The sequence below is a fragment of the Rhinolophus hipposideros genome (assembly GCF_964194185.1).
Source record: "Rhinolophus hipposideros genome assembly, chromosome: 23".
Lineage (NCBI taxonomy): Eukaryota > Metazoa > Chordata > Mammalia > Chiroptera > Rhinolophidae > Rhinolophus > Rhinolophus hipposideros.
Genome location: NC_138069.1, coordinates 24026465 through 24048249, shown reverse-complemented (window position 1 = coordinate 24048249; position 21785 = coordinate 24026465). Strand labels below are relative to the sequence as shown.

General features: G+C 46.5%; 2 protein-coding genes across 3 annotated transcripts in view; one reads left to right on the top strand and one right to left on the bottom strand.

The window, feature by feature from the left end:
* CCDC69 (coiled-coil domain containing 69) overlaps nt 1-2680 on the top strand; it is a 32513-nt gene extending 29833 nt beyond the window's left edge. Inside the window, exon 9 of one of the 2 annotated variants that reach the window (XM_081036262.1) lies at nt 433-2680. In XM_081036262.1, coding sequence (XP_080892388.1) covers nt 433-610 — 178 coding nt within the window. In that variant the 3' untranslated portion in view covers nt 611-2680. The remainder of the gene's footprint in view (nt 1-432) is intronic. The other variant, XM_081036263.1, reaches the window with a different exon arrangement.
* On the bottom strand, nt 2280-20713 carry LOC308492006 (platelet-derived growth factor receptor-like protein). The gene is made up of 6 exons (XM_081036261.1): nt 20265-20713; nt 13561-13903; nt 12540-12691; nt 10796-11089; nt 10224-10363; nt 2280-3194 (listed from the first exon to the last, which is right to left on the bottom strand). Exons 1-6 carry the CDS (start codon nt 20320-20322, stop codon nt 2979-2981), a joined length of 1203 nt encoding a protein of 400 aa, XP_080892387.1. The 5' UTR covers nt 20323-20713; the 3' UTR covers nt 2280-2978.
* Between the last annotated feature and the right edge of the window lie 1072 nt (nt 20714-21785).

The window sequence follows — 21785 nt, the reverse complement described above, 5'->3', positions numbered from 1 at the left end:
AAATGAATGTACATAAATGAATGAACCAGTTCTAAGAGCTTAGTAAATGAGAGCTAATGTGTGTCAGACACAATTGATTGAATACATATGATCTCATCTATGTCTCATAATTACTTTAAAAGCTGGGTCCTATCATTCTCATTCCCATTTTACAAATGAGGAAACTGAAATTTGGTGAGAGTAAACAACTAGTCCAAGGTTACACAGCTAAGCGATAGGGCAGATTGAACCTGGAGCTGTCTCCCTGTGAGGACCATGCTTCTTGGTCAACAGATTGAGTCACTTCTTGCTTTCGACGGGGCAAGAGGGGGCAGTGGGGCCCCTGGAGCCGGCTGGTGGCCCACCTGAGGAAGATGTCCTAGAGGAAGGGGTTGGTCTCTGCAGTCCCTGGAGACCCTGAGAGGCAACCATGGCCTCTTTCTGCATCCACAGGCAGCTCTCGGACGACCTGCTTCTTGCCCGCGAGGCCCTGGAGAAGGAGTCGCAGTTAAGGCGACAGCTCCAGCAGGAGAAGGAAGAGCTGCTGTACCGGGTGCTCGGGGCTGATGCCGCCTCCGCTTTCCCCATGGCCTCAGTCACCCCCACTGAGGTCTCCTTCTTGGCCACATAGGCTCAGGGCCTGGGCAGCCATGACATCTGTGGTCACAGCTCCCTCTCCAGGACTTTCCAGAGAAGACAGCAGGAGCCTCCCGTTCTCCCAGGAGGCCATGAGGGCAGGAGTGAGATGGGAGCCAGGGTGTGTGCCCATGAGCCCTAGGGGCTTAGGCCACGTAGAATCACCCAGGGGGCTTTGGAGGCCCCAAGGAGTGCTTTCCCTTGAGTTGGCCCAGGAAATGCAGCAAGAGGAGTCCTTTCTTCCCTGCCCTTCTCTCTGTTCAAATAGGGGAGTTCTGAGGCTTTTCCCAGGGGGAACCTGTGCCGCTTCAGCCATCTGACAAAGAGGACACACCCTCCTGGTCCTAACTTGTCAGCTTTGCTGCCAGCTCATCAACTTACTCCTACACATCCCCACTTCTGCTTTGGCCTTCTCTCAGCCTCAGTTTACTGGTCCTCTTAAACAGTTGGGGGAACTGAACAAATGACTCTTGAGTTACTATAGTGTCCCATTCTAGGACTGTCTGAAGGTCAGACTCAGAGCTGGGGGACAGGGAAGGAAGTGGACCAAACCCTGTGAATCAACTGGGAAACGTGAGCAGCTGGGAGGGGGTCACTGGAGGCCATTGGGGCTGGCAGTGCCAGGGGCCAACCCAACCAAGGCAGGGCGTCAGCATGCCACTGCTCCCTGGCCCAGAGTCTGGTCAGCCCAGGGATAATGATCAGAGCTCCTCCTCCTTGGCCAGGCAAAGCTCCCTCCTCAGACCTCCTGGTCCCTCAGTCTCAGTGCCACGGGGGCCACTTAGCAAGTCTGAATGCACTGCACAGCCAGAGCGAGAACCTCATCCCTGAACAGATGAGAAAACCGAGGTGGAGAGCAGGACTCCCAAAGCCAGGACTGGAACCTCATGTGTCATCTGGGTCTTGTGCTTTTTCTTTCTCCCCAGGCTCTGGGAAGATCACATTTGTGACAGTCTTTCTCCTCCTTCCTCCCTCTGGTCCCCAACCCACTTCCTGTTCTCCACCTTCACTCCTACCATCCCTGATCCCGGGCCCCTAGAACCTGACCCTGCACTTCCCCGTCAGAGGACAGGGGTAGCTGGAGGAACTCACCTCAGCAGGTCTGTCCAGCCCTGACATCTGTGACTTGAAGGTTCTTTCCAAGAAGCTTCAGGTCGGCCAGAGGCTATAATAGTAACTTTCCCGTGCATAGAGCATTTTAATTAAATGCTTTCACAGACTCCTCCCTCCTCTGATCTGCATCAGATCCTTGAAGCAGGTTCTTACCCTGTATCAGTGGCAGAACAGACTGAGATCAAGGTTGCTGAAAGGCCTTGCCTCTGGCACCCCCAGCTCGAGCCCCCAGCCCCGGGCCAGCACACAGGAAAAGTCAGTCTCTTCCATCGGTCCAGACTGCCTTCTTCATCCATGTCTTCTTCTGAGAGCTCAGCAGGGCTAGGGGACTACGGAGCTACTTCTCTGGCCATGGGCAAGCAGGTCATCCAGGAGACTGAGGGCAGTCCAGGAGTGAATGATACACATCCTTCTTCACATATCTTTTCCCAAAGCCTCTCTGGGATGCACTAGATCATTGGACATTAATAGGCACAACCAAGAAAAGAATCAGTGGCCAAGTAATTTAAGAAACTCTAAGTTCAATCAAATTAAACGATCTGCAAACTGTAGGACTTCTCAGAACCTTTAATATGCTAACATACATTGCAAATTCCCAAGAAGGAAGCAAAGTATTCATCATTTCCTAAACTTCTTTGACCAAACCCAGCACTTCAGGCTGCAGAACGCCCTTTAGAAAGCATTGTTTTCATGGGAGGGGCTGGGCGGGAGAAGGGGCAAGTTGTGGGGAGCAGGGTTTCCCTCATGTAGCCTGTGATGGATGAAAGGAGATAAACCGTGGTCATAGTCTCATCCTGGGGCAGACAAGCTATGGAAACCAAATAGAATGCACGGTATCGTTTTTACTTGGCCTCTGTGTTTTCCTGGGAGAAGGAGGAGATTGGTCTTCATGACGACCTCTGCTAAGGGCAGACATCTTTGAGGAATAAGTCCTGGGGCCTGAGTGACTCACAGTGGTTCTGGGGTCCCTCCTTGGGTACTGGTGCCCCACTGGCCCTTGCTTTGCCCAGTCTCAGCACCTGAGGTTGGAGTGAAGACTGGCTGTCAGAACAGATCAGGGATTGGAATGAGGCAGCGAAGTTAAAGAGGGGTGAAAGCACACGTGGGAGAGTGTAAGGGGTGAAGGCTAAGGTTGTTTCTGCCCTGTGTGGGCACCTCCTTGGCATAGGAATACACCAACATTCACACAGTTACCTTCTCCTGCTTCTGCCCAGTATTCCACACCCAGATGCCTGCAGCCGGGGAGGGAGCTAGGAAGGGGCAGGGGAGACCCGAGGGTTTCGGGTCACACGGACTCGGGTGATGGCAGTCCCAGTGCCTTGAAGGTTGGTGACCCGGCAGATGTAGGCGCCAGCATCACCAGCCCGTGCCTCGGCCACATACAGGGTGCTTCCTGCTTCCTGCTGTACCTGGCCCCTCTGGCGCACCACGTTGGTCCACTCGCTGATGTACGGGGGTCGGCCCAGCTGCAGGGACAAAAGGTAACTGTCCATCACCTGCCCCAGATTCTGTCTCTGACTTGGGCACCAGTCGATCTGTAGGGGCACCAGGTATCTTTCAGGAAAAGGGGAAGTGACTTGCTGCAGATCACACCTCAGTGTCAGAGCACCTCAAAGGCCAGGTTCTTTGTGAAAAAGGTGAAGCTTCTCAAGTCCCTGGAGAGAAGCTGGGGTCTCCTCCCCTGCTCATGGAGATGCAGGAGGTAACTTAGCCTAGAGCAGCACCGCCCAGAGTGGGTTTTGTGGCACTCTGTTTCCGTAGGGGACATTAATGGGTGTTCCCTACTCCAAGGGTGGGAAGTGGGGGATCCATTGTCAAAATTGTCTGTGAAACACTGAGTCAAAGAAAGTTAAGTTGGGGAGACTCAGACCACTGAGTCAGTTATGTGTGCAGGTGGGTTTTCAATCTCCCAAACAGCTTATCATTATAAGACGCGGTGTTTTTCAAAGAACACTTTTTTAATGGGGGAGGATGTTTTGGTATTCTGCCGTTCCAAAGAACGTGTTTGGGGAGGTGCTGGCACAGTGAAACCATTGTCTCCCAAACATATGAGTGTTATTTTCCCCTTGTTGGGTCTCAGCTTCCACTTTGGACAAGTGAGAGAATCACACACACACACACACACACACACACACACTATTTCCACATCCTAAGGTCTCTGGGGGGCTCACTTTCATCACGTTTTTGCAGGTCCAGTGCCTCCCTCCAAGGCTCATGTCAAATTCCAGCTCTTCCAGGAAGCCCTTTTAAGAATTCCTAAAGTGAGGTTTGCATCATGGCAGAGTGACAAGGCTCCTTTGTTTCTCACCTTAAATTTACAAGTTGCATAATCATGATTCAACAAAGGCTTCCCTGCCCAACACACAAACATGCCTGAAAGATTCACACATTGGGATATCTGAAGGTGGGTGTATTGAAACAAGTAGGGGACGTGGGATGGAGGAAAGACAGAGACAGTGGCTACAGATGCAGTTTGGCACCCACTGTGGCTCCAGCAATCATGGTAGAGAAGTTGGGCTTCAGCCTACACACTAGGGCCTGAAGGGTAAGAGGGTCATAAGAAGTTTCCCTCTGGATAAAGGCATCTCCTCTTCTCCCCATTGTGGCAGGGTCAGGTAAAAGTGGCTGGGAAGCTTAAACAACACAGCGGTGCCAACAGCCATTGCTGGCGGGGAGGTGGAGCAATGAGATCACAAACTTACCTCCCCTGCCGTATCTGTCCCGGCAGAGCCCAGTAGAGGCAGTGGAGACACCTTCAAAAACAGTGGGGCTAGTGGACATTAGTGAAAAGGAGGTAGTCCTGGGAACTCACAAAACCAGTTCACCACCCACGACATTCCCCCACCACAGTGGTCATGCCCTATAACCGAGGCAAGCTGGTCACAGAGGGGACACCCACCATCCCAGTAGGTATGTGGTATTTTCCTCAACCGAAGTCATGCCAGTCCACCATGAGCCCAGAGATGCAAATTGTGCCCACAACAGAAAACAAAATCATGTGGTATAACACCATCTACTGGAAAACAAAAGAAAGTACACGACCTATCAATGTGCTGAATTGTTGAGAAACAAAAAGTATCTAAACAATAAAAGTTCACTACCTCAAATGTGCAGGCAGAGAAACAATCCATCAAACAGCATGAACAACCAAGGTACCTCTGGAGCACAGAAAGAAAATAAAAAGTCTCCTTAAACCAAACTCAAAGTCACAGAAGACTGTGATTTAAATGACAGATAATTCAAGATTTCAGTTATGAGGAAACTCAATGATATACAAGGAAACTCAGAAAAGCAGTTAAATGAGCTCAGGAATAAAATTAATGACAAAAATGAGTACTTTACCAAAGAGACTAAAACAACAAAAAAAGAATCAAACAAATTCTGGAGCTGAGGAACTCAATAAATGAGATGAGGAATGAATTAGAGAGCATTGGAAATAGAGCAGATCAGATAGAAGAGAGAATTAGTGAGCTCAAAGATGGAAATATAGGAATAACCCAGGAGGAAGAAGAGAGAGAACTGAGTTTAGAAAAAAGGAAACAGCTCTATAAGAACTATCTGACTACATTAGAAAGAACAACCTAAGGATAATAGATATACCAGCAGGAGAAGAAAGGGAGAAGGGAACAGAGAGCCTACCCAAAGAAACAATTGATGAGAACTTCCCAAGCCTATCGAAATAACTGGACTTAAAATAGAGAAGACCCCTGTTATACTAACACAAAAAGACCTTCTCCGTGATACATTTTAGTCAATCTTTTAAAAATCAATGACAAAGAAAGAATTCTCAAGGCAGCTGTGGGGAAAAAAGACTTACAAAGGAAACCCTATCAGATTATCATCATATTTCTCAATAGAAACATTACAAGACAGGAGAGAGTGGAAGAAAATATTCAAAATATTGAAAGATGTGAGCCATCAGCCCAGGATTATATCCAGCAAAGTTATTCTTTACATATGAAGGAGAAATAAAGGATTTCTCAAAAAACAGCTGAAAGAATTTGCCACCACAAGCCCTGCATTACAAGAAATGTTGAAAGAAGCTCTCTACCAGAAACAAAAAGACAAAAGCATACAAAACTTTCTGAGTAAGATGACTGTCGGACAGCCAGAAGCAAGAAATTTCAAATTTACTTCAAAATTAATCGCATAATTATAACATAAAGGATAAAGGGGAAAGGGGCAGCATTAAAAATAACCATACTGCAATTTGGTAATAAAAACACAACCTCAAAAGGGATAACCTTGTGACAACAAAATTATAAAAGAGGAGGAGAAAAAGGACAATGTGTACAGGTGAATTAAGATAAAAGGCCATCAGAAGATAAAGGACTATTGTATGCATGAGACATTTTATACAAACCTAATGGTAACCACAAAACAAAATCCAGCCCTGAGAACACAAAACAAAAAAAAAGAGGAAATGGAGGGGGAAAAAAATCATAAAACACCAAACTAAACTAGCTGACAGAATCACAAGGGAAAAGAAAAAATGGCAATATAGAGGAATGAGAAAACAAAAGATAAAATGGCTATAGTAAGGCCTCGTACATCACAATCACCGTAAATGTACATGGACTTAACTCACCAATCAAAAAGCACAAAGCAGTGGGATGAATTAAAAAAAAAACAACAAACAAACAAGATCCAACACTATGTTGCCTGCAGGAGAATCAGCTCCAAAGACAAACACAGGGTCAAAGTGAAGGGGTGGAAGATAATACTTCAAGCAAATGACATCCATAGAAAATCAGATGTAGCCATACTTATGAAAGACAAAACAAGTTTCATGATAAAAAAAGGTACCAAGAGACAAAGATGGACATGTTATAATGACAAAGGGGACAATTCATCAAGAAGACATATGCTTATCAGTATATATGTACCTAACCTGGGAGCACCAAAATATATAAAGAAATTATTAACAGACCTAAAGGGAGAAATGGACAAAAATACAATTACAGTAGGGGTCCTAAATAACCAACTGACAACAATGTATAGATCATCCAGATATAAAGTCAAGGAAATATTGCTCTTACTTAAATGACACATTAGAGCAAATAGATTATTTGATATTTATAGAACTTTCCAGCCCCAAATGACAGAATACACATTCTCAAGTGTACATGGAACATTCTCAAAGATAGACCATATGTTGACACACAAAACTAATCTGAATAAATTTAAGAAGATTGAAATCATGCCAAGCATATTTTCTCACCAAAATGGCATGACACTGGAAATTAACTACAGAACAAACCTGGAAAAACCATAAATACTCGGTCGTATGTAGCAATAAAACAACATGCTACTGAACAACTATGGGCTCCAAGAAGAAGAAAAAAAGATCAAAAGATACATAGAAAAATGAAAATTAAAATCCCCATCAAAATCCCAATTGAATTTTTCACAAAAATAGAACAAAAAATTCCTCAAAGTTATATAGAATAACAAACCACCCCAGATACTGAAAGCAATCCTGAGAAAAAAGAGCAAAGCTGGAGGTATCACACTCCCTGACTTCAAACTATATTACAGATCTTTAATAATGAAAACAATATGGTACTGGCAGAAAAACAGACCAATGGAACAGACTTAAGAACCCAGAAATAAACACACATACATACAGGCAGATAATTTTCGACAAAGGAGCCAAAAACATACAATGGAGAAAGGAAATTCTCTTCAATAAAATGGTGTTGGGAAAACTGGAAAGTCACATGCAAAACAATGAAATTAGAAAGCTATCTGACACAATACACAAAAATTAACTCAAATGGATTAAAGACTTGAATATAAGACCTGAAACAAGAAAATAGAAGAAAACATAGGCTCTAAACTTATGGACCTTAGTCTCAGAGGGGTTTCTGTGAACTTGACCCCAAAGGCAAGGGAAGTAAATGAAATAAATGAATGAGACTACATCAAACTAAAAAGCTTTTTCACAGCAAAAGAAACCATCAACAAAACAAAAAGACAAAAAGGTAACTAACAATGAGAGAAGATATTTGCAAATGATAAGAGGCTGATATCCAAAGTATATTAAGAACTCATACAACTTTACACCAAAAAAACCCAAACAGTCCAATTTAAAAATGGGTAGAGGATCTGAATAGACATTTCTCCTGAAGGGACATACAAATGGCCAACAGACGTATGAAAAGTTGCCCAACGTCACTAATCATCAGAGAAATGCAAATTAAAACCACACTGAGATATCGCCTCACACCTGTCAGAAGGGCTATCATCAATACATAAGCAAATAACAAGCGTTGGCAAGGATGTGGAGAAAAGGGAACCCTCATACACTGTTGGCGTGATTGTAAATTAGCATAGCCACTATGGGAAACAGTATGGAGATTTCTCAAAAAATTAAAAATAGAGCTGCCATATGATCCAGCAATTTCATTTCTGGGTATTTATCCAAAGAAAACAAAAACACTAATTTGAAAAGATGTATGCACCCCTATGTTCATTGCAGCATTACTAGTAATAGCCAAGATATGGAAGCAACCTAGATATCCATCAATAGATGAATGGATAAAAATGTGTGTACAATGAAATATTATTCCGCAATAAAAAAATTAAATCTTGCAAAAATATGGATGGACCTCGAGGGTATTATGCTAAGTGGAATAAGTCAGACAAAGAAAGACAAATACTGTATGATCTCACTTATATGTGAAACCTAAAATAAATTAATTAAATGAATGAACAAAAAAAAACAAAAACACACCCATAGATACAGAGAACAAGCTGATGGTTTCCAAAGGGGAGTGGTGGGTGAATGAGAATTAAAAACACACAAACCAATCCAAGTCGTTTTAAGAAAAATAAAATCCTTAGACATTTAGATATTTTATGTGTCTGCTAAGAATAAATCAATCTCCTCTTAGCATTATTAGAACATCTGATTCCCAAAAGAGGGGGGAAAAAAAGGATTCCTGCAGTAATCAGGATCGGTAGCCTATTTGACACAGAACCTCCTCCCAATGTTTGAGGGGTATGAGGGTAAGTTCTTTGAGAGGAAAGAACATCACCACCACCACCACCACCACCACCACCATCCCCAGCCGCCCCATGTCTCCAGCACCAGCATGTGAAGGTCTAGACCTGCAGTAGTTGCCCAGGAAACAGTTGCTAACGCTTTTGGTCCATCACTCATCATACACTGCCATAGGGACCGAGTACTTATTCAAGCCCCATTTTCAGGTGATTTAAACCAGTCTGGTCTCAGCTTGCAGGTCACTTCAGAGAAGACACCTTGAGCACTCTATCTTAAGTACACCTGATCACATTCCTGCTGTATCCTTGTAGCATGTAGTATTCTCTAGAGCAGGGGTGTCCAAACGTTTTTCAACGTTTTTCACCAAGGGCCATATGCGGTAAAATACACAAACAGCCAGGCTACTCACTCGAGGTGAAGTACGTATTGCCTCACCTGGTTTATTTAAGTAAACTAAGTATATTTTTGGCCGGCCCGGTGGCTCAGGCGGTTGGAGCTCCGTGCTCCTAACTCTGAAGGCTGCCAGCTCGATTCCCACATGGGCCAGTGGGCTCTCAACCACAAGGTTGCCGGTTCAATTCCTCGAGTCCCGCAAGGGGTGGCGGGCTCCGCCCCCTGCAACTAAGATTGAACACAGTACTTTGAGCTGAGCTCCCAGATGGCTCAGTTGGTTGCAGTGCGTCCCCTCAACCACAAGGTTGCTGGTTAGACTCCTGCAAGGGATGGTGGGCTGCACCCCCTGCAACTAGAAATGGCAACTGGACCTGGAGCTGAGCTGCGCCCTCCACAACTAAGACTGAAAGGACAACAACTTGAAGCTGAACAGCACCCTCCACAACTAAGATTGAAAGGACAACTTGACTTGGAAAAAAGTCCTGGAAGTACACACTGTTCCCCAATAAAGTCCTGTTCCCCTTCCCCAATAAAATCTTAAAAATAAAAAATATAAATAAATATATATATTTTTGGAATTTGCTGTGAGCCAATTAACAATGGATCGTGGGCCGCAGTTGGCCCGCGGGCCGCAGTTTGGACACCCCTGCTCTAGATGATCATGTTTTTTCCTGTCCCACTTCCTCCTCCCCATTTAGTTTGCAGAGAGCAGAAGCCATCTCTCTTATTGACTCATCATTGTAGTCTCAGCACCTAGTACAGTGTCTGGCATGTGGTAGGTGCTCAAGAATTACTGGATAAATTAACAAAGGAACAAATTATACATTTGTATACAGTAACCTGAGAAGTAGCTCTGTTTGACAGATGAGGAAACGGAGGCCCAGAAAAGGGAAGTGACTCGTCCGAGGTCACTCAGAGAAGCAGTGTCAAAGTTGGGACTAGAATCCAGGTTCATCAGATTTCTAGTCAAGCAGTGGTTCCAGTTGACTGTGATGGCTCCTGGCCGTCATCCTAATCCTTCACTCCCATGCCCCTACCCCAACACACCACCACCACATACACACATGCTCACAGCCTCTCCTTCCCCTCTGCTTACCTTCTGCCCTGGATATTCCCAACGGAAGTCCACAGCAATCTCCGGCTCACTCAGAACTGTGCAGGTTACATTGAAGTTCTCTCCCAGTTGGACCAATGTTGCTGAAGCTTGGATGGTGGGTTTGGGGGAGGAAGATGGGTCTGCCATGGAGAAGACGGGAGAGAAATGAGGACAAACATGTTGCATGGAATGGGTGACCTGGTTAGATTGATAGAGGATGAAGGGTTGAGGCGATTGAATTGATAGAGCATGTGTGAATGGGTATGTGAATTAATAGAGGATGAGTGGAGCAGTTGATCCGATGGAGGATAGGTGAATGGAATGGTTGATTTAAGAGAGGACGGATGACTGGAAAGCTGTGGCTTGATGGAAAATGAGTGGCTAGCCAAAGGCCGAATTGCCGCAGGCTAGCGCACTGGCTGTTTGGCTGGCTCTCCGGACAAGACGGTTGAATACACGGAGTGTGGTTGAAAGGTGGGTATTTAGAGCTCCATAATCCTGAGGTTCCCAAAGGAGGCGTCTCCCCCCGCTCCTCCCCTGCCCTGCCCACTCAGAGCCCGAGGCTCACGCACAGTTGACGTAGATCAGCATATACTTGGTGGAGATTTGTCTCATGCCACCGAGGCTGGCCAAGCAGAAGAGAGAACCAGCCAAGGAAGCTCGGGGCCGGTGGATGGTGAAGCCCTTCTTCACATCAAAGGAGATGTCTGTCCCATCCACTGGGACCTCCTCCGGGGGGAACTCCCGATGCAGCGTCACCTGGGCCAGGGGGTTGGTCACCTGGCAGGGAAGCAGGACTGGTTGATGGCTGCGTAATTGTATAATCTCGTAATAATTCTCTGTGGGGACAAAGAGCTCTTCTGGGTCTGGGAAGGAAGGAGGGAGAGAAAAGAATGAGGTTGGGACAGATTTGTTTCCTGATACTCCACCACCCATGAGCATGAGGCCCATCACGGGGATTTGAAATCCCACTGGCCCTGCCCATCTCCGTTCTCCATGTTCTTTCCTCTCTGGTAAGGGGTCCTGATCGGGGAGGCTGAAGACCGGCTCTGGCTTGGTCACTAACTTGCTATGCATCTTAAACAAGTCTCTTTCCCTCTGTGGTCTTTGGTGTCTTCGTAAGTACAGTGAGGGGGTTCAGAAGGCTTGATCGCTAAAGGTCCTTCTATGTGAAAAGTATTAGAGGAAGTACTGAATAGAAGTCATGGTTTCTGGTTTGAGTCCCAATCCTGCCACCCACTAGCTGTGGGATCTCAAGCAAATCACTTATTTCCTCTGAGCTTTGGTCCTTCTCATATGTCAAGTAGGAGCGATAATCCCATTCTGGCCTACTTTGCAGAGCTGATAAGAAGCAAATGGGATACTGGATATGAGGCACAAGGCCTGTGGGAGGCAAACATTCGTGAAACTCGTTCAAGGTACCATTAGTAACAGTCTCAGGTCGGCGTCCTGGGTGCACAATGGTGCAGTGAGTAGGAATTACCTGGGGACCAGCTTTCTAGAGCTGTGCTGTCCAATAGAACTTTCTGTCATAATGGACATGTTCTGTATCTGTGTTGTCTCATATGTAACCACTAGCTACATGTGGCTATCAGGCACTTCAAAGGTGGCCAGTGCAACTGAGGAACTGAATTTCAAACTTTAATTTTAATTAGTTTAGATGTAAATAGCCACATGGGTTCAGTGGTTTCTATGTCAGACGAAGTGGCTCTAGAGTTAGGCAAATGCAATGGTTAACTTTGGCTGAACATTAGAATCACCAGAGATGCTTTTAAAATAACCAATTCCTGGGCACCACCCCCCAGACCAAGTAAATCAGAACTTGGGGCGGGGGACAGGTATCAGTAGTGTTAAAGCACCACAGGTGACCCTAATGGGCAACCAGAATTGGGAAGCGCTGGCCGCTGCTTCGGAAAGCTTCCTGAAGATAAAATCACCAGGACTCGTCGGCATTCCAGGGTTCCAGACTTCATCCAGACTTAATGGCATGGGGCCCAGGAATCTGTGTTTTTAACAGGCGAGGCTAATGGAAAGGGCTAAGAACCTCTAGACTGGGTGGTCACTACTGCTGGGTTGGATTTGGGTAAGGGAGACACCGCTGAGTCTAGAAGAGTCATCTGTTCCCTCTGTTGAACAAAGCTGGACTCTGACTTTTCAGTTCTATATGGCATTAGCCGTAGAATCCCAGAATGTCACAACAAGGATCTTGGAGAACCACGAGGTCAATTCCCTCGTTTTACAAGTGGGACTAAGACAGAAGAAAGACAGAAGACACTTATGTTTGGAAGACTTCCCCAGACCCTGACTCCAGAGCACCTGTGAAGAAGATGAAGGTCTTTCCCTGGCGGTCCTCACTTTCCGAGCACTGGGCGTCCTGGCAGTGCTGAGCCCAGCAGCTGTATTCCCCTGTGTCCGCGCCGGTGGAGTTCACCAGCTGTAGCCGACTATGCTGGCTGAAGTGCTTGATTCTGAAAGACAGTCGGTGGGGTGGACAGGAGACAGGGATGGCCTGAGACACACAGTGGCAGCATTTGGTCAGTTGACCGACCTCCTCATCAGCTTTCATCACCCCACCTACCCAGCAGTCTTCCCAGCTTGCCCAGGGGAGCTGTCAGCATTTGTATTGGCCCCACCCACAGTTTCTGATGGGCTCGCCTATCCCACTGGCCTCACACGCAACTTCTAGTTGGTCCATCTACTTCCCGTTGACCTTGCCCATACATTGCAAGTAGAGTCCCCCAAACAACTTTGTGCTTCTGGCTCCTTCCTTGTGTCTCTTTGTTCAGGCTAACAAAGCCCTCTAAGCACTTCTACCTGCCAAAGGAGACAGTCCCAGGAAATCTCATTTTAAGTGACTGAACTGAGAGAACATAGACAAATCTTCTGAACTCAGTTTTATATCCCAACTTCTGCCTGATTTTCTTCTGGATTCTGGTGGGCAAAGCTTGTGGGGCCAACTTTGCCTTCATTTCTGGCTTCCCTGTGACGGCTCCCCTGACAGAAAGGTGGCCTCCAGCCTGACATACACACACTAACATGTTGGACAGTTATCCTCTTTTGCCACCTTTTCTCCTATATGCACTATTTGCTTCCCCCAGAAAAGACATCTCAGGATTGTGCGAAGGCTTGTGTCCCGTTCTGTAAAACCAGTATGCATCTGATGGGTCTTGTGAGCCCATCTTACTGTTTCTTTTAGCTGTCTGCAGTTGTATGTAACAGAATGGCCAGTGTGGGTTCTGGGCCACTTTAATCCCTATGAAAACAGTTAAAGTGCTTATAAACTGCTGCCCCAGCCCTGGACCCATTCAGGCTGTCCCAGGAGTTCTCCACTCCATACCTCAGGCGTCCCTCGCCCTCCTCTTCCAGGTACAGAGGCACCTTCCAATGGACCACCTTCCCCAGGCAGCGCAGTTCCAGGGTCTTGCCAGCCTGCAGGCTTAGAGAGTCCCCCACCTTCTGGAAGTGGCCTCTCCCTAACACCTGGGTCAGGATGGAGGACCCTGGGGGACTGGGGGTGACAACCACCAAAGGCGTCTTCTTCTGCAGAGACTTCTGGCTCCGGTCTGATTTGGGTTTTCTCTGGCCTGGGGCTCCTGTTGGCTTCACCTCACCATGTCTGGCTGTTTTGAGGCCGCTCTTTTTCTGAGCCTTCAGAGTTCTGCCATGCTCCTGGATCTCAGCTGCAGGGAAGACAGGATGGGTCTGGGGTCACCAACCTTCTCCATTCACCTTGAATTCTGTCCTTTCTTCACCCCAGCAGTTGACAGAACCTCAGAGCTCTGTTAGGACCTTTTATGCTTGTGACTACTACACAAGTAATTGTCACTCTTTAGAGAAAAATGACAAAATACAAACCAAAAAAAAAAAGATTCAATTTGCCCCCATCCAGAGATAACCAATATTTGAAGCATATTTTCCCAAGACTGTTTTAATGCAAATATTTTAAATACCTATTTTGTTAAAAAAATAAAATGGAACGATATGATACATATTTTAATCATCTGCATTTTCACTCAGTAATGTGTTGTTGTTATCATTCCATGTCAAACACATGTGCACCAACATTTTTAATGACTTGCATGGTATTTCATGATAGGAATGTATCATGATTTACTTTTTCACTGTTGGGTATTTGGGTTTTTCACATTCTCAGCCAAACTAAATAATTTTTGAGTAATTATTTTGACTAATCATCTTGCTCATGAAAATTTAATCAGTTGCTTCCTTAGAATGAGTTTTTTAGAAGTGGAACTGCTGATGGGCTATGGAAGGGAACTTACACATTTTATTATCCAAGTTGCCGCCAATATTTCAACACCTTCTAAAGCATGCTCCAAAAGAACTGAGATAGGTCTAGTGATGAGAAGTGAGCTCAGTATTTAATATTACCAACAGCTACCACTGGTGGAGCCTGCCGTGTTTGTGGAACAATACTAGCCCCTTTACATGTATTTTCTCATTTCATCCTCTCAATGACTGCTAAGTAAGGTTTATTCTCCTGGTACGGACGAGGAGCTTGGCGCTCACAGAGGCTAACTTTCCCAAGGTGCAGTGCTAAGGAGTCCTCCTTCCCCTTGAACTCTAACCCAGGTCGGCTGACTCCAGAGCCGTGGTAATTCCACCAGGGGAGTATCTCAGTGCCAAATGGCTCTGACTGCGAGAAAGTCCTTGGAGATATTGACCCACTATCTTCAACTTGAACCGCTGATCTAATTTTTCTTCTTTGTGGAAGAGGAAGTGGAATCATTCCAGATGCCTGCCTGCCACCCCAGTCCAACTCTTCTCGTCGTGCAGAGAACGGTGTACAATTTGCGCTAAGTCCTGAGGCTCTTTCGTTTCCTTCCTAGTAGTTCCCAGACGTATCCTTTCCTCTCTGTCCCCACTGCTAATACCGTTCAGTCCGAGCCCTGATCAGATCACATCCAGACTATCGATGGAGCTCCCGACTAACTCATCTTTTAGCCCCTAATCTGTCTCACATGCAACATCAGATACATCTTGTTAAACTATCATGTTACAAAGCCTTGGGCCTCCCCATCATTGGTGGGAGTGGCGGGGGCAAATCAGCGCAAGGGGGCTGGAACAGCGCTTGGGCAGCAGGAATAGAAAAGGTCCCAGTGGCGTTCAGCAATTGTCCTTTATGATGGCCCCTAACCACCATCACCAACACTCACCCGTACTCGATGGGTAAAAACAAAGCACAACAAAATAAAAAGACCAAACCACCACTTTCAAACCTGAATCCTCTGGTTCTCACAATTGTTAAGAAAAAAACTACACTCCTCCTGTGTACATGTCCTTTACTCACACGACCATCTCACTCACAACACTTCTGACACCAGATGTGGGCGGGTTTCTTCCACACCAAGCAATCCTTTAGGACACCACTGGATGTCCTACAATCTAACTGACTTCTGACACTATCTGCCTGGTGAGAGCCCCAGATTCCACAGATTAAGCACTCCGTCCCACAAGACTGCCCCCTCCACCCAATTCAGATGCTAGTTTCAAGTCCCAGATTGTCGTCTGCGCATCTGACCAATCAGCTATAAATTGGGGCGCTCATGACCCCCGCTGGGGTTTGATAATTTACTAGAATGGTTCACAAAGGGTACAGACGAACCTCCCGATGGGGAGGTGCACAGGACCAGGTATGTGGGGAGGGGTGCGGAGCGTCTGTGCTCTTTCCGGGGCAGCCCTCTCCCAGCACCTCCATGCGTTCAGCATCTCAGAGACTCTCCAAATTCCATAATTTGGGGATATCCATGGCGGCTTCATCACACAGGCATGATCAATTATTAGGTCACTCGTGACCCCCCTGTCCCCTTCCCAGGGGATGGGGGTGGGCTGAAAGTTCCAAGTTTCTGGTCATGGCTTGGTCTTCCTGGTGAGTGGCCCCAATCCTGAAGCCATGAAGAAGCCCACCCAGAGTCGCCTCATTAGAAAAAAGATGCTCCCTATTACCCAGAAAATTCCAAGGTATTTAGGAGCTGGGTGTCAGGAATCAGGGTCAAAGACCAAACATTGGAACAAAAGATGCTCCTGGTGCTCTTGTCACTTAGGAAATGACAAGGGTTTGGGGAGCTCTGTGCTAGGAACCAGGGGTAGGGACCAATATATATTTTTTTCTATTATTCCACAACAACGTAAAAGGTCTCCCTGGCGCCCCTAGTGGGGACATCTATCCTGGGGGCCAAATCTGGCCTTGGAGGGGAAGGGTGTTGCCATGGTTTTAAGAAGTGTTGGTAGTTTGGGGGAGGTTTATTCTGAATTTCTTACATGGGGAGAGCATTTAATATGAATAGTTTGGAGGATTTCCCCCCACCCACACACATTCTCATTTCATTCTCGCCGTAGGCCCAAAAAGGCATCTGGAGAGCATTTCTAACCCCTTTTTACAGGTTGAGAAACTAAGCCTCAGAGAGAACAGCTGGGCTCAGCGTATTCACACGATGACCTGGAACACTGAAGTCTGGCATCTAGAAGCAAAGATGCTCTAAGGTGGTAGGTATCTAGGCCACTCCAGGGGAGGGATGGTAAACCTGGGCCAGCTGATGGGACAGGGACTTCCAAGCCAGAGGTGCTGGCCTTTCCATCTTGGCTCCGCTACAAACTATCTGTGTGACCTTGGCCAAGTCACTTGATATCCCTCAGAGCCACATTCTCTTCATTTAGAAAATGGGAACAAGAACACCTGCAGGATTACAGGCGCACCTCATTTTATGGTGCTTCCCTTTATTGTGTTTCACAGCCATTGCGGGTTTGTTTTAGTTTGGTTTGTTGTTTTACAAACTGAAGGCAAAACCCTCCTGTGGGGACAGAATCCCAGAGAGCAGTTTCCAGGCTCTCGGCCTCAGGTGGAAAGGTGCTGGCTCGGGTAGTAGGTGGTCATCAGCTGTGGCTAGTTGGCCATCAGCTGTTACTGGTTAGCCATTGGCCACTAATATAACTGCTGTGGCTATGCCAGCAGAAAATGAGGGCTAGCAAGAAGATGGTGGCTGAGCTAGCAAGCGCGGATCGCACTTAGCAGGGCGGATTGCAGTTAGCAAGTGGGGTTGGTTGGTTGGCAGAGAAGCAGACGGCAGGTTGCAGGGCACGTGGATCCTGTGTCCCGTGTCTCCAACCCAGCCACCAGCGAGAATATAATGAATGATATGACTCCCGTATCTATGGCTCCGTGGGTGTTCCTTTTTGGTCTCACCTTATCCTGCGTTCTTATGCAAGGAATGGGACCAGAGACCCCGCACGACACCCTGCATGACAACGCCACCCCCAAAAAGATTGCAACTCACTCTGTTGTGATACTCATTTTTATCACAGTGGTCCAGAACCGAATGTGCCATAGCTTCCAGGTAGGCATGCCTGTATTATATATACTAAATGAGATAATAGTGCCTGGCATAGAACAGAAGCTCATAAATAGCTGTCATCATGAAAAATGTATTCATTTCTATTGTTGCTATAACAAACTGCCCCAAACTCCGTGGCTGAAAACAACACAAATTTATTTTCTTAGAAGTCTGATGTGGGTCTCCCTAGGCTAAAATCAAGGTGCCAGCAGGGCTGCATTCCTTCTGGAGGTTCTTGGAAAATCTGTTTCCTTGACTTTCCCAGCTTTTAGAAACTGTCCATATTCCCTGGCTGTGGCCCCATGTCTCCATCTTGAAAGCCCAAAATGTCGGACCAAGTCTTCCCCACGCAGCTGTCTCTCTCTGGTTCTCCTGTCTGCCTCCCTCTTCTACTTTTAAGGATGTTTGTCGTAACGTTGGGTGAATGATCCAGAATTCTCTCCCTGTTTTAAAGTCAGCTGATTAGCAACCTTAATTTCACCTGCAGCCTTAACTGCTCTTCTCCGTGTGAGGTTCTGGGGGTTAGGATGTGGATACTTTCGGGAGCATATTATTCTGCTTGCCACAAATAGTGCAGTTTTTAAAAATCCAAATATAAAGCTAATGTTTTAATAGCCAAACATTCCTACATGGAGGCCTTCCATGAAGCAGTAGCAAGCCAATCAGAGGGCAGGATAAGACAGGGGCCAGGACTACTGCTGGTTCTTTGGCTGCCCTAAGGAGAGGCTATTGTCAAAGAACTGGCTGGGGGAAGTCTCTGGATTTGGGGTCTGGAATCCTGTTTGGTCTGGAGTTGAATCTGACAGAGGGCTGGATTAGAGTGACTCCCGGAGCTGGGGCTGTCCTGGCCAGATCTGACAGAGCCCACCCATGAGCCCTGGTGACAGGGTGGCTATAAACACCTCTTCATTAGCAGAGGCTCCACCTCCCAGGACTGAGGGCTGTGGACCGTGTAAGGAGGGGTTTTCTAGGAGCTGTAATAGGATGTCGACAGCTTTGGAGCTTCTGGGTTTGTTAAGCCAACAGGTCAGTCACCAAGGCAAACTTAAGAAAAATGTCAAGTTTGATTTCAGGACCTGATGCTGATGATAACGATCGTAACTAAAACGTATTGGGTCCCCGGGCGTGGTGCAGAGTGCTATCCAGGCGTCTCTCATCTAACACTCACAAAGCCCTACCAGGAAGCTTGCACTAACATGCCCATTTCACAGATGAGGAAACTTCAGTGTCATGTACTTTGTCCAGAGCCACCAAATTAGAGGGCTCCTGTCTGGTGCTACCTCTTTGTATTGATCGTCTTGCTGTCTCTGGGTCTCAGTTTTTGCATCTATAAAATGGAAAGGTTGGACTAAACCAGAGATTCTTTAAGTTTCCAAACAAACCATTCAATAGAAAGATTCTAGATAACAGAGCCCTCTCTGGAAATATTGAAAGGTCAACAAGAGAAAGTAATAATAGGGTTGTTTTGGTGGAAGGGGGTGGGGGCCTGAAACCCACCCATCCAGCTTTTCAATCACTACTTACCGCTTCTCTTTCAGAGGACTCTCCAAGCTTCTTCTCCGTGTCCAGGTTCTAAATGTCTGAGATCACATTACCTCCAGTATCCCCCACCCTCCAACTCTTATTCCTTCCAGTAAATCCTCCAATCTCAACCATCAACTCTTTGCTAAACTGCTGCTGTCTGACCAGGAAGGTACCTCTACCTTCCCTTCCTCTGAGGCTCCCTAAATAACATCTGATAGCAGCATCAAGTGGGAATATCGCCAATGGCCAGACAGTGGTCTGGAAGAGGAAGTCTGGGGTGATATCATCTCTAAATCCTGTTCCAAGCCAGCCATTCTCTTGCAGAGATTATTCCAGTCCCAAACTCTTCCTGGGGAAGCTGGAAGCAGAGAGATGGAGGGAGAGTCTCCCGGGGGCATCAGCCTTCCCCAGGATCTATCTTCTACCACATTCTGGGCTAGAAATCTTTCAGGCTGTGCCTGATGGAGTCCTCAAACTGTTGATCTTTGTAAGCAAAATCATAGCTTCTTAGAGTCAAAGAACCTCGAAATAAACACTCAGACTCTCAGAATTACATTATCTTGGTATGATCAGATATAATCAGGGTCTTTAAAATTAAAATAATATTGCTACCACTTATTGAGAGCTTACATGCTAGGCTGCAGGCCAAACACTTATCTACACGATGTCATTTAATCCTCAAAACCACCCTATAATTTTGAGACTACTGTTATTGCCACTTTACTGTTGAATAAACTGAGTCTTAAGAGACTTCATTTTATTAAATCTTGCCAGTGAGTAGAGGAGCCAGGCTTTGTTCCGTCAGCGTTCAGAGTTCCCCAGGCGTGAACCACCCATGAATCTAAATCATTACCAGACTCAGTGATAGCCTCTGCCTTCCAGCTCAGAGAGGCCTGTTGGTTCTGGAAAGGGCTTGGAAGATCACGCAGTCCACCCTTGTCATTGTACAGATAAGGAAGCTGAGCTGCCAGAGGTGACAGGACCCAGCCAGGGTACTACTGACAGTGAGTGGAGGAGCTGAGCTGAGAGTACGAGGGTTGCCGTGCTCCCTCACTCCCCTGCCCCATGCTGTCAACAGAGCACTCCTGGGAAAGGCAGAGGGGAGAGGGCATCCTCAGAAGGTCCCAGGGGAGTAAAAGGGTTGCCGCCATGGAAGGAGAGGTGGTACCTGAAATCACACAGATGAGCAGGCAACAGGACAGGAAGCAGAGGGCTCTGGGGTCCATGGTGAGCCACCTGGACCTACGACGACGCTGGGTGCTGATGTGGCTGGCGACAGGATCTTCAAGAAGACTGTTGGGGCTGGCAGTGGGCGAGCAGGGAAGTGACTGAGGGACCCCTGGGAATGGGAGGGGAGGGCGCCTGATTTCAAAGGCAAATCACAGTCCTGAGCCCTGGCTTCTTCAGGACTCCAAACAAAATTCCTTTCTCTGGGTTCCCCTGCCAAGGTGAATGGAACTATTCAGAGCCCTGCTCAGGAAAAAACAGTCCTTCAGCCAGGAGAGGAGGGTCGCCAAGGGCAGACAGGCAGAGCAGGGAGGAAGCGATTGAAGGTCACAGGAGGGTTGGGGGGAGTGCTGAAGGACAGGGATATCTGAGGACAAAATAGGTGAGTGTGGCCAGGAGGGAGGTGGGGCTTGAACTGGACTTCAAGGAGGGCGTGGCTACTGCCTCTGAGGCCACATCTGCTGGCCGCTGGCTTTTGCACAGCCTATGAGCTGAGAATGGTTCTTAACAGTTTTAAATGGTTAAAAAAAGTTGGTGACACGTACAAATTACATGAAATTCAAATTTCAGTATTCATAAATAAGTTATACTGGAAAAGGGACACACACTCTCGTGCATACTCTCAGGGGCTGCTTTCGCGCTGTGACAGCAGAATGGAATACTTGTGACAGTAACATGTGGCCCACAGAGCCTAAAATATTTCCGGTCTGGGTCTTTGCAGAAGAAAAATTGTCAATCCTTGCTCTAAAGGATGGTATTTCTAAAAAAAAATATTTTTTTCGAAACAAAATTTTTAAAGTCAATAAAACTCATTCTCAAAAAAATTATAGATGAAGCTTAAGATGGTTTTACACTGTACGTATTTTTCTTTAACTTGTTTTTTCTTTTTTTTAACTCAACAGTGTTTCTTGGCCCCTTATATAGACTTACCTTTATACTTTTTAAAGTGCTACATAGTATTCTATGGCGTTTCAATTTAGACTGTTTTTGGTTTTGCTGTTGGAAACAAAGTGGCAAGGAGCAAGAACTAGCATTTCCAGATTCAAATAGCTACAATTCCTTGGAGAAAATGTTTGTTAAATGAAAGCATGGTATTCAACTCAGACGTGTCCCTGGATGTATTTTTACTCATGTATGTTTGTGACCTAAGTAAACACCACAGAGCAAACCCCTCCAAATGTAGTCTTAAGCCGTTTCCTCTCCTGCAGAGCTTCGTCTGCATCCTAACTATTGTTTGTAGCTAGTAGAGCGCATTCCCGGCTTGAGGTTGAAACAGGATTCTTTCTCTGTGTATCAGTGGTCCTTGGAAGGAGGGAGGTAGTGTGGGGCATGGGAAGCAGCAGAGAACGGGAATATGGGGAGTCTGGGGTCCCATTCTCCCTTTGCTACTTATTGTGTGACCTTGAGCAGCCTCTCTCTTTGGACCTCAGTTCCCCCATCTGTTTAAGGAAGGTGCTGGACA